General features: G+C 46.3%; 1 protein-coding gene across 12 annotated transcripts in view; it reads left to right on the top strand.

The window, feature by feature from the left end:
* The window catches only part of Kalrn (kalirin RhoGEF kinase), a 609,827-nt gene that overhangs the window by 362,119 nt on the left and 232,740 nt on the right, over positions 1-14,968 (top strand). For all 12 annotated transcript variants that reach the window (XM_026785738.1, XM_026785749.1, XM_026785747.1 and 9 more), the window contains exons 20-23: positions 2,230-2,345; positions 2,844-2,966; positions 10,407-10,589; positions 11,751-11,869. In XM_026785738.1, coding sequence (XP_026641539.1) covers positions 2,230-2,345; positions 2,844-2,966; positions 10,407-10,589; positions 11,751-11,869 — 541 coding nt within the window. The remainder of the gene's footprint in view (positions 1-2,229; positions 2,346-2,843; positions 2,967-10,406; positions 10,590-11,750; positions 11,870-14,968) is intronic.

The raw sequence follows: 14,968 nt of genomic DNA, 5'->3' as shown, positions 1-14,968 counted from the left end.
GGGCTGGATCACTCACACCTCCACTGTGTGGGGTGGGTACCCAGAGAGGGCTGGATCACTCACACCTCCACTGTATGGGATGGGTACTCAGTGGGGGCTGGTAAAGCTCCATCTGTGAAAGCTCTTGGGAAGGGGGAATAGTGACACCTGAAATGCTTGGAGCTGTCCAGGATTTGGACTATGTTGTTTACCTAGCATTTCTGCAGGCACAAACACTAAAGAGATAACAGCTTCTTCTACCCTCACCTACTAGAAGCAGACACTGCAGGCAAGACCTCCTATTTCCCCTTCATCTGCTGCCTGGATCCAAATCTAGTGCCACATAGTTTAGGATCTTAACAGAGGAACAGATTGCCGAACAACCAAAAACTTCTCTGTGGCCTGCCGTGAGCATCTTTTGTCCAGGTTGTTGCAGCCACCAATATGCCATCAGCTGCTATGGCTAAGCTCAGCAATGCAGCTGTCTTTCAGACTCCAGATGTTGGCTAAGGTTCTTGTCTATTCAGTCTGAGCTCTTGAGTCCAAGGCTACCCAAAAGTTCTTTCCGTGGGGCTAACAGGGAGGCAAGGGGCAGGTCAAGTCTACAGACACATTTCAAACTCCTGTTTGTATCATGTGGGTTAACAACCAAGTCTTTTGATGAGCCAGAAGTCAGTCTGAGAGTGAGCAAGTATATTTGACCACTCTGGGAAGGAGCTGAAATTCCCTGCTGAAGGCATCTATGGTGAGCCACTGAAGCCTATGGAACCTCTCAGCCTGAAAGGGGTACAGACAGAATCTATCCTTGGAGTCAAACCTCCAGGCACAGAGGCAGTGAGGGGAATTAAGGAATAAGTAAAATCAACAGAAACTATTAAGTACAGACACTGAAGTTTGGGTTTTACCATCTCGGTAAAGTTCAGTAATGTATATTTCATCCACCAGGGACCTGGGAGACCAAGGGTAGATAAGGATGTGGTCTCGGGTCAGAGGATCCTGCCTAACCCCAAGCTCTGCTCCTTCCTATCTGAATGAGCCTGAACATGCAGGACTGCCTCAGTCTCCTCATCTGCAAAGGGGGACCATAAAGATACACACATCATAAGTATCATAAAAGTGCGCCTGACACACAATGAATGCTTAATAAACCGATGATCTATGTCCTCATCACTGTATAGTTTACCAACATTTAACAGTTTGCGGGAAACAAGAAGTAGATAAAATGCATTTGCTTGCTTCAAGCATAGATCATATTGTTTAAAATACTTAAGAAATCAATCTATGGCCAGGCAGTGGTGGTACACACCTTTAATCTCAGCACTCAGAAGACAGAGGCAAGTGGATCTTTGTGATTTTGAGGCCAGCCTGGTCTACAAAGTGAGTGCCAGGACAGCCAGGGCTGTTACATAGAGAAACCCTGTCTCAAAAAAAAAGAGAAAAAAGAAAGAAAGAAAAGAAGGAAGGAAGGAAAGAAGGAAAGAAGGAAGAAAGAAAAGAAAGAAACCAGTCAATCAATCAAGCAAGCAATCCAGGTGATGAGATAGTGTTAAGAAAATAAGGAGACAGATGAATACCTCCTATGGCTCCTTTGTCATGCTGACTGCCTTACTTATAGTCTCATAGTATCATTAGGGACAACATAAGAAGCTCTTCCAGCCTTCCTCAGGATCAGTTCAAAAGCTGTGTGGAGTCTGGGCCTAAGACAACAAGTAGACCCTAGTGCAGCCCAGTTTCCACCCTCCCTCTGCTCAGAAGCTGGCAACAGTGGCTCTGCTGTTAAAGTACCCTGTGTTTGACTCCTGTGCAGGGCTGAGATGATGGCTCATAATGTGGGCTGGCTGTACGTCCTCCCGGCATTCTCACTACTGCTCAGCTCCTCCATAGCTCCTCAGGAATACCTGAGAGTTCTAGCAGAGCCCACCCATGCTTGCCAGCCTCCAGATCAGCTGTGTCAGTTGTCACCTTAGGGGCTCACTTTCCAAAGCCTCTTACAATAAGGACTGATGAGTATGAAGAGACCCTGGGTCTGTGGTGGTCCACTGACAGATCCTCAGAAACAGGTCCCAACCATGCTCTTCTCACTCGTGGACCCCAGGGGAGATGTGTCTGTCTCCAAGTTTTATCCTCTTCCTTCTGATGCTCTATTAGTCCTACAGGGAGGCTTGTAAGTCCCTCCCCTTGGTAGTAGGACTGACATAGCTGGGACTTGGTGCAGAGTCCCATGATGCTGCTCACCTCCTCTTCCCACAGCCATCTTGAGTGAGCTCTTGCAGAGGGAGAACCGTGTCCTGCACTTCTGGACCTTGAAGAAGCGGCGGTTAGACCAGTGTCAGCAATATGTGGTGTTCGAGCGTAGTGCTAAGCAGGTATGTCCAGAGTTCCCTTGGCTCTGCCTCACTGCTGGGCCGTGTGCAGATGGCCACAGTAGCAGGCACAGTTAAGATGACAGGTGATGATAGAATAGGGATAGCCAGTTTCCCCTTGTCAGTAATTTAGGTTTTCGGGGCATTCAATACTGAGTTTGACACCAGAAGTCATGATGAGCTGTATAGGTATTCACGGAGTCTGACTCATGATAACCCCCCAGTTTATACACAGCCACTCACTGGATTTGACCTATAGTAGCCCCCTCCCCAAGTTTATATATAGATACATAGATACTCACTGGCTCAGACATTCGAAAGGACCCCAGTTTACTGCTTTGTGGTGGGCTGTTCCAATAATAGAATTTTAAAAAATAACTTTCTCAGAGCTACACGCCCACCATTCTGTCACCTTTCCTGGGTTCCCTTCCTCACAGTGTGGCAGGTTTTCCTACTGACAGCTGCCTTCTGGGCGACTGGTGGTGGTGTTTCCTCCTACAGGCGTTAGACTGGATCCAAGAAACAGGAGAATATTACCTCTCAACACATACCTCCACTGGAGAGACCACAGAGGAGACTCAGGAGCTACTGAAAGAATACGGGGAGTTCAGGGTGCCTGCCAAGGTAGGGAGCATCCCAGTCCCTCCCCAAGTCCCCCTGCTCCTCCCCTTTTTGGGCACCTTTACCTTACGGCAGCAAGAGCAGTCTCTGGGCACAGAACCATGTAGCCCTAGGGTACGAGGAAAGCATGTCTGGGGTTATCTTCTTTGGAGCCTAAAGCTCCCCAAATTACGTCTCCAACTAGGAAGTTGGTTGCTAAGACACCTCATCATCATGCTGCAGATTCTGGGGTCTCCTTTGTTCTCCCAGGCCTGTGAAAGGACAGACTCACGGAAAACTCTGCCTGCATTGTAAACATCTTCCAGGGATAGCAGGTTTCCCCTGCAAATGTGTTGGACCAGGGATGCGTGTGACCTGGGGACTGCAGGTTGGACACACCTAAATTCTACATATATCTACATTTGAATGTCTTGGGAAGCGTGCCTTATGGGATGGAACAACAATTCAGGGACTGATTAAAATTCAGGGTGCCTACCAAATAGGGTGTACCCTAAACCTCCTCCAGTTCACTCAGCACCCCTGCTCCGGTCACCTTGTTAGAGAAGCAAGAGCAGCCAGTGTAGACAGAACTATGTGTTGGGAAGCCACTAAGGACAGGCTCGTAGAGCAGGTGATTTTTCCAGTTTTCGGACCTATTTCCACTTGTCCTCCAACCTGCTGGTGCTCAGGTCAGATCTCTGGGGAGCAAACTGTGCACACCTTCGTGAGGTAGCAGGAATGCTGTAATGGAAGAAAGCCAGGTTTTTACCAGTTTTCACTGCCAGCATTTGACACGAGGACCCTTGCTTTGAGTAAGAAGCTGGTGTGTGAAAGACCTTTCCTTGTAGTACCCCGTGTATCTCCCTGCTTTTCGTAGCTTCCCTTCCACACGTAGAAGATACCCTTTCCAGGGTGAGAGCTGTTTGTTCGGGAGCCAAGGAGGATAACACACTCGTGCCATCTTCCACAGAGACCTCCTTCAGTATCTCAGCACATGTTCCTCCATCTTGGTTTCACAAACATAACTCATAACCTCCTTCCTGAGCCAGTACTCACAAGTAATTATCTGCATTATGAATGCTGTGAACTCCACAATGGGCAGGTAGCCTTGCATTGTTGGGAGCTCTGGGCCCTTTGCCTGCTGTTTAAAGCTGTGAGTTCAGGTCAGAGGTTCGTTTCAACACCAGCTAGAGAAATGGTACAAAGTAGGCAGAAGATGACCAGGACCAGTTCAAATCCAAATGAAAGGGGTTTTTGAGGATTGCAAGTGTCTATCTATCTGACCTCTGACAGCATCCTTAGTGGACCTTTAGAGGATGAATGGCATCAGCCCCACGGGCATGGGTAGACTATAGCAGTAGTCAGAGCTTCTTACCATGAGAGTCTGTTTATAACCGAAGCGGACATGCAGAGAATTCAGTCATGTTAGTTTATCCTTCACAGTCTGCTTCATGGCTTTGTCCTCTTCCATCCATCATTCCTGCCCTCAACTGGAGTCGCTTCTTCATGGGATTGCATTCTCCTGGCTTTTCCTTCCTTCTAGTCAATTCTATTCCTCTGATCTTTTAAAGGATCACTTTGGCCAGAGCATCCCTCCCCTCAGGAACTTTGATGGTCTTCAGTGTCTTCAGGCACCACCTCCTCCCGCCCTCTAGCTCCATCATCAGTGGTTTCTTTATGCTAGCTCGGGCTTCAGCAGAGTGTGTGCGCTTTCTTACCCTCCAGGAGATCCATTTGCCGCCCTTGCCTTTTTCCTGCAAGTTCTCCACCTGAAGTAGTGCCCCTTCTCTCTAGTTTGTGCTTTCGAAAGCAGCTCACCTTCCAGTCCAGTGCTACCTCTTCTCTGGTCCTGTCTACCTGCTGAATACCACAGGGCCCTCCCCTGCTGCACTTGCAGCCCCTCTCTGTATAACCTTTGGGCAGCTGGCACAAGCCACGTTTTTCCAGGGGTCTGTGCAGTGACATCTCCAGTATGATCTGAATATCTCAAGGAGTCTTTGTAAAGGGGTATGTCCTGCTATATCCCAAGGACAAGAACCCCCTTTATTCACCTGTGTTCTCCAGGTTACCTGATGAAGCTAATGCATTGAAAGGAAGTCACAAAGAGACATGAACATTAGGAATTTTGGATAGATCTCAGAACTACTACGCTTGAGTCTGTGCTCGCATGACTTTTCTAGGTTGGCTCTTCATTTCCTGTCTTCCTCCCAGCAGAACTATGTCTGTTAGTAGTTACTGTGTTCCTATCTGGCATGTTCTCAATCTCAGTTACTTTTGTCAGATTATCTACTGGATAACAGCCCAGCTGAGGACCCTGAAGCCTCCTGCCTCCGCCTCAGCCAACTCCTCAGAGGCAAACCTTCTTGTAACCAGTCATCTCTGGCTTTAGGTTTTTATAACCAGTGAAATGAAAATTTGGTGTGGAAAGCAAACTTACCTTGAATGGCAGAAGAAATATTGTGGCCCTCACAACTGAATAGTGTAACAGGTTATACTGGATTATTATACTCTGCTCCAAAAAGAGAGACCAAGGAGAAGACACACTGAATACAGAAAGGCAATTTTATATCAAAACCTTCAAACATAAGAACAAAGTGAGACAGGGATGTGGCAAGGGTAGGAACACACCCTTGCACGATGTGGTACGCCTATAGGCAATCTACTTAGAAGAAACAAATGACACTTTATTGTTCCAAAATTACAGGGAAACCAGCACTTGATAACGGGGAAGCCGAACGCCTCAGCTTCTGACAGAATTCTGTTTCTTCTAAAAACAAAATTGTTTTTAGATTTTTTTTTCTTTTTACAATCCAGTGGTTTTTTTTAAAAAATATATCACAAGCTTTATAATCATTGCCACAGCTGAGTGAAGCTCAGGAGTTAAGCATTGGGAGTAGCTCCTCCTTCCCTTCTCTCCTCAGGCGTGTGCCCGTGCTGCACATGTCATTCACTATGTAATCCTGTCTAGCTTCTCTCCCTTGGCATAATGCTTTCCATATTCCACCCGTGCTTTAGTGCATGTCAGCCCCTCGTCCCTTTTGACGACTAAATAGTATTTCATTACACAGATACAGCTGTATCGTTTATCAGATGGATATTTACTTACCGTTTATCACATGAATAATATTTAGTTTTATGAATTGTATGTTTCATGAGGGTTTCGGAATCATGTCATATTAGCTCTACATAAAAGTTTTTGTGAGCATGTTTTTCAGTTTCTTCTATGTCTATGTGGGAGTGCGGGGACTGGGCCATATGGCGCCTCTCTGTTTCATCTGGAGGAGCTTCCAGTTCGAAAGCAGCTTTCTGCAGTGTGTGTAGGTTCTAGGGCCTCCACATCTTCCTCAGCTCAACTCCTGCCTGTCCTGAGAAACGTGACAGAGGAGGAGTCCCACTGCCTTACCCTTGCTGACTCAGAGCCCAGAGCTCAAGCGGTCTTCCTGTTTTCTGCCTCCAAAGTGCCCTGGGGTATCCCTGCTCCATACTTATCCCGCCTTTCTGTGGATTCGCCTCTGCTCCCTGTCCCAGTAGTTCACATCACCAGGGAGACGCCCTCAGCTGAGTCCTATGCCCTCAGTGTCTGTTTTAAACAGACTTTAAAGCCAGGACACCTGAAAAGTGCTTGGCCACCTACTGGTGGGCTGTCCTGGTGGGACAAGGTTCTGCCTCTGACCTCATCAGCTGCAGCCAGGAATGTGACAGGTCACGTGGTTTCAAGATCATATTCTGTGGGGGCCACAGCCATGGTTGGTGCTCCACGGGGCTAATCGAGCTTAGCTTTGCTTTAGCATCTGCTCACCCACCCACCCCTCCGTTCACCTCTTACAGTGTGCTGCTTCCTTTCTAGACAGGGATACAGGGAGATGGGGATGATAGAGCCCCGCTTGTAGAGAGGTTCGGGCCCCTGAAGAGGACACACAAGCAACTGTGCGAGACCCGTGCTAGAATAGAGGCCTGTGCGTGGACCTGTGGGAACCCAACCCCGCCCCCGTCTGCAGGGAGGACTCTTGGTTGAGGGTAGGCTGCACAGGTGCCATCCCCACAGCAGGACGGGGCTGACACTCAGCGCAGCTGTGGGTTAGGAGTGGAGAACCTCAGAGACAGGCTCCTCCAAAGACAGGTGGGGCCAGGTGGGGAAGAGCTTTTCTACACTGTTTGTTGGCTGTCCACTCCACAGCCTCCTCAAGGACACGGGGTCATCTCAGTCACAGGCTTTGCCCTTATTGATCCAAGTCAGCTTGGCTACCTCCCGATTCAGGTAGCAAAATGGCCACTACCCGGCTGCAGGCACCATCTGAAGTGAGTTCACCTTACCAGGAGCAGAGAGTAGCTACTTCCAGGACTTTTATATAAGAAGAGGTCTCTTGATTATTAGAATAAAAGTCAAGCTCTCTTAAGAAAATAACAAACCAGAAAGAACCTCCCTCCAGAAAAAAGACAAAATCCCTAAGAGAAATGATATGTACGTCTTTAGGATCCCAGGCTTCTTGTCTTAGCCAGTTCTGCTGTAGTTACTGTTGCCGGTTCATGATGGAGGGATAGTCCTCCAACCCTCACACCTCCCTCTTCTCTTCCATTCCAAGCCCTGCTAGCCCCTGACTCTCAGCCCCTGGCCAGCCCACCATGCTGACAGAGGAGAGGCTAATTGTGTTGTGCCCTGGCCATACATCAGGCAGAGCGCTCTGCTCCTCTCTCGGACATTCCTCTCTTAGGAAGGGGTGTGGACAAGCCTAGAAAGGGGCGTGTGCCATAGAGCTGTTAAAGGACAAGGGTGTTTGAATAAACACGCCCTGCGGTCTCCTTTTGTTTGTTTCATTGTAATGAATCAACTGTTTACTTAGATTCTAGGTAAGAAGTTTGGAACACTGATTTGTCAGGGTAAATTCCATTTGTTAGCGAGAAAATGGATTACCTGTAGCCCAGGAACTGAGGAGTAGCTTTGATCTTTGGCAAAAGCTGCAAAGAAGAACATCAATCTTGTGCTGGTCTTGTAGCCTCATGTTTCTCTTTCTGTGGTGAAGACCTCATCTTCCAGGTGTCTGGGCTGCCATGGCTGCATCTTAAAGTGACCTCAGTGCGTTTGGGAGTTTCACATTGCTGATATCAATTCAGATGGGTTCTACAGAGAGGAACTCGACTGAGGGGGACGATTCAGCTACAGTTAGCAAGTTAGTTAGTACCACCCTCTTGCTCCCATGGTACTCCTTAAGGATGACCCAGAGTGCCAATGTTGTTCCTGTCTCTCAACACCTGCCAAGGGGCTTGTGCTGTGCCCAGCAGCTTCCACGCACACCTTCAGTGGGAGATCTGGGCATTCTGCAAAGCTTTCTCGTCAGCCCTGAGCAGCTTTGTGGCAGTAGCTAGATCTTTTCGTTTTCCACTTCTCAGTCCTGGGCTTCGCAGCTGAGTGTTTCCTCTTGGGCTGGCACTTTCTGACCGCACAGCAGGAAGGGAGTATCTGCCAGGTCCCCCAACCCGGACAAGTGCTTACTTCCCTCTTTTTCACTTTAGGGTCACCCTTTTTGCTGTGCCTGTGGCACCACCTTCTTGGCTGCAGGTGTCTTTTCCTTGGTGTCCCACAGCTATTTCATTTCCCACCTCACAAGATATTCCGAAAGATACGCTATCTTTTCAACTGTAGCTCTCATGATTTTTCAAGCCTCGGTTTTCTAGATTGTAGCATGGTCCAAATTTTGGACCTCCTTTTCTTAAAAGAACATTTTCCTTCTAGCAAATTATTTAAATGTTATCTCATTTTCCTTAAGATTTCTCAGCCAGGCGGTGTTGGTGTTCGCCTTTAATCCCAGCACTCAGAAGGCGGATCTCTGTGAATTCGAGGCCAGTCTGGTCTACAGAGCGAGTTCCAGGACAGGCTCCAAAGCTACAGTGAAAAAAACAAAATGAAAAAAAAAAAAAAGATGTCTCAGTTTTTTCTGAGAAATTTTAGTTTCAAAATTCAAAAGTGTGCTAAAATATGAGCAGGTGTTTGCTGCAGCCATCACTTCCGCTGCCCTCCGCCGCAGCTCTGCTCTGCCTTCATCTCCTCTATTGTAAAGTCCCTCTGCCGTGACACACTTCTCACTTTGACATTCAATTACATGATGCCCCGAGCCGCCAACTATTTTGTATGAAAATCTTGTCCCCTCTGGAGATTTTAGGTAGGGCAAATGAATACTTTTTTTTTTTATTTCTCCATTTGTTTACCCCCCAAGCTCAACCCACAGCTCTCTGCAGAGGACTGTAGAAGGAGGAAATGCTGAACAAATTCTTTACAAATGAAGTTAACTCAACACCTGTCAGACTTTTAGCTGGTTAGCCCTGTAATAGGCACTGACTACATTAATCACTTTATCTCCCTGGAACAGAAACAAAGACAGAATCTCATAGTAGAGCAGACAGGAGTCTGTGAATCAGGTTCATCAGATGCTAACCCGTGCCAGCTTGCATGTTTAGTGCCTGCCTCGGGTACAGAGACAGGCAGGGACTAGGAACAAAGGATCAGTGACAAATGCTGCTATCCCTGTTGGTGGTATGAATTTGGACAAGCTCTGCAAGCTGAACCTCGGGATTTTGCATCTGGCTTGCAGAGAGTTGTCCATCACCCCTGCATACTTCCTAAGGATGCTTTAAAACACACATGAGTCTCAGGTGTGTTCGTAACATGCTCTATAAGTCACCAAATCACTATGTTGATATTAGAGAACCTCACATCAATAGCAATGGCCAACATCTCTGACTTAACTAGTTGAATGAACCTTTTCTGGAGACGTGAGCAAACGCCTTATCGCCTAGATAAGGAACTAGGGAGACATACCAAAGAAGCAGTTCCACTCAATAGGAACATGTGTGAGGGGGTACTTACAGGACAGTGGAAAACTTACAGGCCACTACGCCAGTGGAGGAAATGTCACTGATCCCAACAACTGCTGTGTCTTTTAGACTTGGCTTGGCCTTGTGAATCCTTCCCCCAATGACCTTTAACTGTCTAAAATCCTTGGGAAGGGTAGGGTCTCTGGAGCCCTACCCATCGTCCATGATGGAAGGTCAATAGGCTCAATCTTGTACAGTTTTCCTTTAGGCGATAACAGCTGCTGGCAGTCCAAGAGGGTGTGGCCACATCCTGCCTGGAAGACAGTGGTCCACAGCCAGGTTCTTACAGTGGCCCCTGTGCACACCTGCTGTGCTCAAGGCATAGTCTAGGCAGTAGACAGTGTTGGCCCATTAATGTTTGTGGTAACTTTATGAAGCAGTACTATTATGATTCCTATGGGTAGAGGAACCAACAGAGCACGGGAGATTTAAATAATTTACTCTAGGCTCCCCAAAAGGTAAGCGACAAAGTTGTCATGCAAAGCCTGTTCTCAGCTGAGGTACCTATGGCTGCTGGGCAGAGCAGAGGAGGGCTTAGGGCAAAGGGGCCCGAGAATAATGTGATCCAGTAACGTTAGGCCATCTCTCGGGCAGCAAACGAAGGAGAAGGTGAAGCTTCTGATCCAGCTAGCAGACAGCTTTGTGGAAAAGGGCCACATCCATGCCACAGAGATAAGGAAATGGGTGACCACAGTGGACAAGCACTACCGAGATTTCTCACTGAGGATGGGCAAGTACCGGTACACCCTGGAGAAAGCCCTGGGAGTCAACACGGAGGTGCGTATCAGGTGCTGTCCGCCGGATCTCCTTCCCTTCTCTCCCTCAGTACCGCTAACCTCATTGAGGGAGCACATTTCTGAGCTGTGAACCCTATGAACCTCGTGCATTTTAAATAGGTTTGGGGGACTCTTACTGATCCATTCATTTCAAGCCCCCTCCCCCCCCACACACACACCCATGATCTATGTACTACAAAATTGGCTAGCCAGGAGCCAGACCTATGAATACAAAGCAGAGGTTTGGTTTTGTTATATTTTTCCTGTGTAGTTAACTGTTGGCTCTGAGGACTAAACCCTTTACTTTGATCTCATCAGCACTGTCATCTAACCAATTATGTTAATGAGCCAATGATTAGAGTCCCTAGCATGTATGCAAATGGATCTCAGGAATAAGGGTCACAGTTTGTGCGAAGGCTGTTTGACACTTCAACTGAAAGAAGATACGAAGTTCCACGAAACAAAGGAAAACTGACTTCTAATCTCTTTTTTATAATAGAGGTCAGTGACCTATGAATTAAAAAGCTAAATCCAGCCTATCACTTAATCCTAGGAGTTCTAACTCATATATCTTTAAACCACCCCATGGGCTGAGGCAGAGCAGCCTTAGTAAAGTGGTCAAACCACTAAAATTTGAGGCTCATAATGTCTCCCCCCGGCAGTGAGGGTTTTTTTGTGTGCGTATGGTGGAGTCCCATCATACACAATGCCAAAGATGGCTTAAAAGCAAGCAGGGATTTAGTCACTGACTGGGTATTCTGCTCCTGTTTCCACAGGAAACTGCTTGTTTAGTTTGTTTTTTTTAAGTTATTTTCTCTTGACAAATGAGAGGTTTTCAGTGTTTTCCTGTATTTCTGTTTCACATTTATTTTATTGATGAAGAACCAATTCTGGCTAGTTTCTGTTTAGATTTAATCAAGATCAGAGGTCTGGAAATCAGATATGTAATGTCTGTAGCTACAGATAGTAGCACTAAATGTTTGGCCACAACATCCTATGCCCTTTTTTTTTTTTACTTGAAAGCAAGAATTGCCCTATGAAGAAGGCTTGTGGGTGGGACCTTGTGGGACACCCCCATCTCGTCATCTCCCATGAGGTTGTTTACACCGCTTCCCTAAGACCTCACCAAGGTGACCTGGCCCCTGTGACACTTCTCATGCAGGATAACAAGGACCTAGAACTGGACATCATCCCAGCAAGCCTTTCGGATCGTGAGGTTAAGCTCCGGGATGCTAACCACGAGGTCAATGAAGAGAAGCGGAAGTCAGCTCGGAAGAAAGAGTATGTGTGTGGGTGGGGGGAGGTGGAATTCCCACTGCAGCAAGCAGGCTCTTCCTTACTCTTCCCTGCTACCCATCCCTTGTGACAGTGTCATCTGGTCTACCTGCAGATGTGGGGATAGCTGTTGAGGAGAGAGACTCACTGGAGATCTCTCAGCCTCTCCATTCCCTACTAAACCCAAGTGCTCTTCATGTAGCAGGGACTTCCTGGGGGACACCTACCCCTTGGAACATCAAATTTTACTTCACAATAAACTCAACAGTAACCAAACCAAACCACTTCACGTAACAGAAATCAGAGCAGGGAAGCTAAGCAACTCTCCCCAATACTGAGATCAGTGTGTAATAAATAGATGTAGAATTCTGCCTCTTCATCATTGCATACACCATGGTTCGCTCCAGTGTCTCTTACTAGCTCCAAATTTCAGATGGTTTCCTATTGCCCTCTGAATAATGATCAGACTCAACACCCACCATCTGGCCCCACCTAAGTCAGTTTTATTTCAGAGCGCTTCCCAGGTCACGTGACACACTTTAGACAGGCCACTGTCACTGACTCCCTCATTGACAAGAACGTTAAATACAGTTATTCATGCAGTTTTCCAGCCTAGCGCCCTACTCTTTTGGTTTTGTTTTGGTTTTTTTCTCCTCTCTCTTTCTCTCTCTCTCTCTCTCTCTCTCTCTCTCTCTCTCTCTCTCTGTGGTTTTATTTGGTCCCCCCTTTTCCACTCTATTGATCCTTTAAAGTCCAGCTCATACCACATGCTTTTATGAACCCCTACTACATCCCCTGCCGCCCTTGTTCCATTCCTTTCTGAACATCTATTCTTCTTTTACTTGTTCTGTGGTCATGTCTCACTAACTAGAATATAAACTCTTCTGTGATAGGATTATTTTATACCCTCTTATATAAACCAGTGGTTGCCAGAGTAACAGGTATACCACAGTTGTGCAAGAGGCATTTATGGAATGCTTTTGGATCTAGAACTGAAACCTTAGTTCTGACACAAGAAGGTTCCCAAAATTATGTAATAAATAAAGCCCATAGCTGAATACAGTAGCACATAGCTCTCATAACATCACTCAAGAGGTTAAGACAGGAAGACTGGCAGTTTGAGGGCCAGTCTGAGTTACATTTAAAAAGAAGGAAGGAAAGAAAGAAAGAAAGAAAGAAAGAAAGAAAGAAAGAAAGAAAGAAAGAAAGAAAGAAAGAAGAAAGAAAGGAGTGAGGGGGAGGAAGAGAGAGAAAAGGAAGGAAAGAAGGAAGAAAGGAAGGAAAAACAATTGATGGCATTGGTTTTGTTACTTGTGTTTTAGGGATGTGCTTGGGCCAGAAAAATTAAGGTGCTGTGGAAGTGGTTCAGTGTCTCTCCTCCCCCACCTCTGCATCTAGTTTATATCTGGATTTCAGTCTTTGCCTGGTGAATAATATTTTAAATGGAAAGGAATATGCACCCTGAATTTGGCCTTGAGAATGAGTTGTGGAGGTCAGAGGTAAAGTTGATACCTGAGTTTACTCCTGTGTCACAGTTGGCCCATAGGGATAAGAGGCAGCAAGATAGAAGATGCTAAGATTCAAACATTATGGAAGAATCTGAAGTTGCCTGAGATTTCCATGTATTGAATCCTATTTTTCTCAGAATAAGAATGGCTAGGGCCAGAATCCATTTAGAGAGCTAGGACCAGTTTATCATTAGATTCTTGCTCTGTTCTCCAAGTCCAGCCAGTCCTTTATATTCATGAGTCCCACATCCTCCCATTTAACTAGCCCTGGGTTGGAAATATTCAGGGAAAAACTGCCTGTACTGAACATGCGCAGACTATTTTCATGTCATTATTTCCTAAGCAGTACAATATAGCAATTATTTGTGTAGCAGTTACACTGTCATGGGTATAAGTTATCTAGAAGTTATATAAAGTATATGGGAGATGTGTGTAAATTATATGCATATACTATGCCATTTTACAGAAGGAAGTTGAACAGTTACAAATTGGAGTACCCACAGGGATCCTAGATCCCATCCCTTAAGAATACATTCTCAGTGAATCTTGACCTCAACAAGGCAAAAACACATTGCTGTCCTGATTGGTTGGTTAGGAGGTGGTTATTGACCCACATTTCACATTCAAGAACTACAGGAAGAATGAGCTATGTCAATCTTACAATATCTTGATATTTTATTTTCTTTAAGCTGAGGGTATAAAAATCACCCCTATGCAGAGATCACGGGAGGAGCTTTATAAAGAATATTTGATTATAGTCTGAGTGATGCTCGAAAGAAACCAATGTGTCTGGGATTAAGTAGTTAATGTTATCAAAATGAAAAGGGGATTACAGCTTCCTTAAGCCTGAAGAAACAAGTGCTGGTGTGCAGAGTCAGAGTCTTTCATGTGAGGTTGTGTTGGTTATAAAGCTGCGTAGCAAAGAGCCACAACTTGGGTGACTTCACCAACAGAAACTTACTTGTCCTGAAGCCCGAGAGCTGAAACCTAGGAGGTTCAGTTTCCTCTGAGGGTAGTGGGGAAAAGATCTGCTCTAAGCCCTTCTCCTAATTTGTTAGTGGAATGTTCATATTCTTGTGACAGTCTTCCGGAGAATATTTATGCCTGTGTGCAAATCTCCCCTTCTGTAAAGACATTGGCCATTTTGGATTGAGACCCATCCTACTCTGTACTACAATGGTTATTTCCAATAGATCTGAGGAAGGGAGAGTTGGGATTTGGAGAGACTAATTCTGGGGGATGCAGTTCAAGCCATAACAGAGAAGCCAAGGAGAGAATTGTATTTGGCCAGCCCTCCTGACTTCTTTCTAAGACAGTGGGGAAAATGAAGGAGTGTATTGTAAAGAAGGTTAGCACAGAAGAAACAGAGAGGAAAGAAAGAACAAGAAGAAAGGAAAACCAATGCAAACACCAAAGGTGTCACCCAGCTGTGCTCCTTCAGATCGCCCCAGCTGTGCTCCTTCAGATCGTTCGTCCCAGCTGTGCTCCTTCAGATCGTCCCAGCTGTGCTCCTTCAGATCGTCCCAGCTGTGCTCCTTCAGATCGTCCCAGCTGTGCTCCTTCAGATCGTCCCTGCTGTGCTCCTTCAGATCGTCCC

The sequence above is a fragment of the Microtus ochrogaster genome, chromosome 2 (genome assembly GCF_000317375.1).
Source record: "Microtus ochrogaster isolate Prairie Vole_2 chromosome 2, MicOch1.0, whole genome shotgun sequence".
NCBI lineage: Eukaryota > Metazoa > Chordata > Mammalia > Rodentia > Cricetidae > Microtus > Microtus ochrogaster.
Note: the sequence above shows the minus strand (reverse complement) of the source record. Positions and strands in the feature narration are given on the sequence as shown.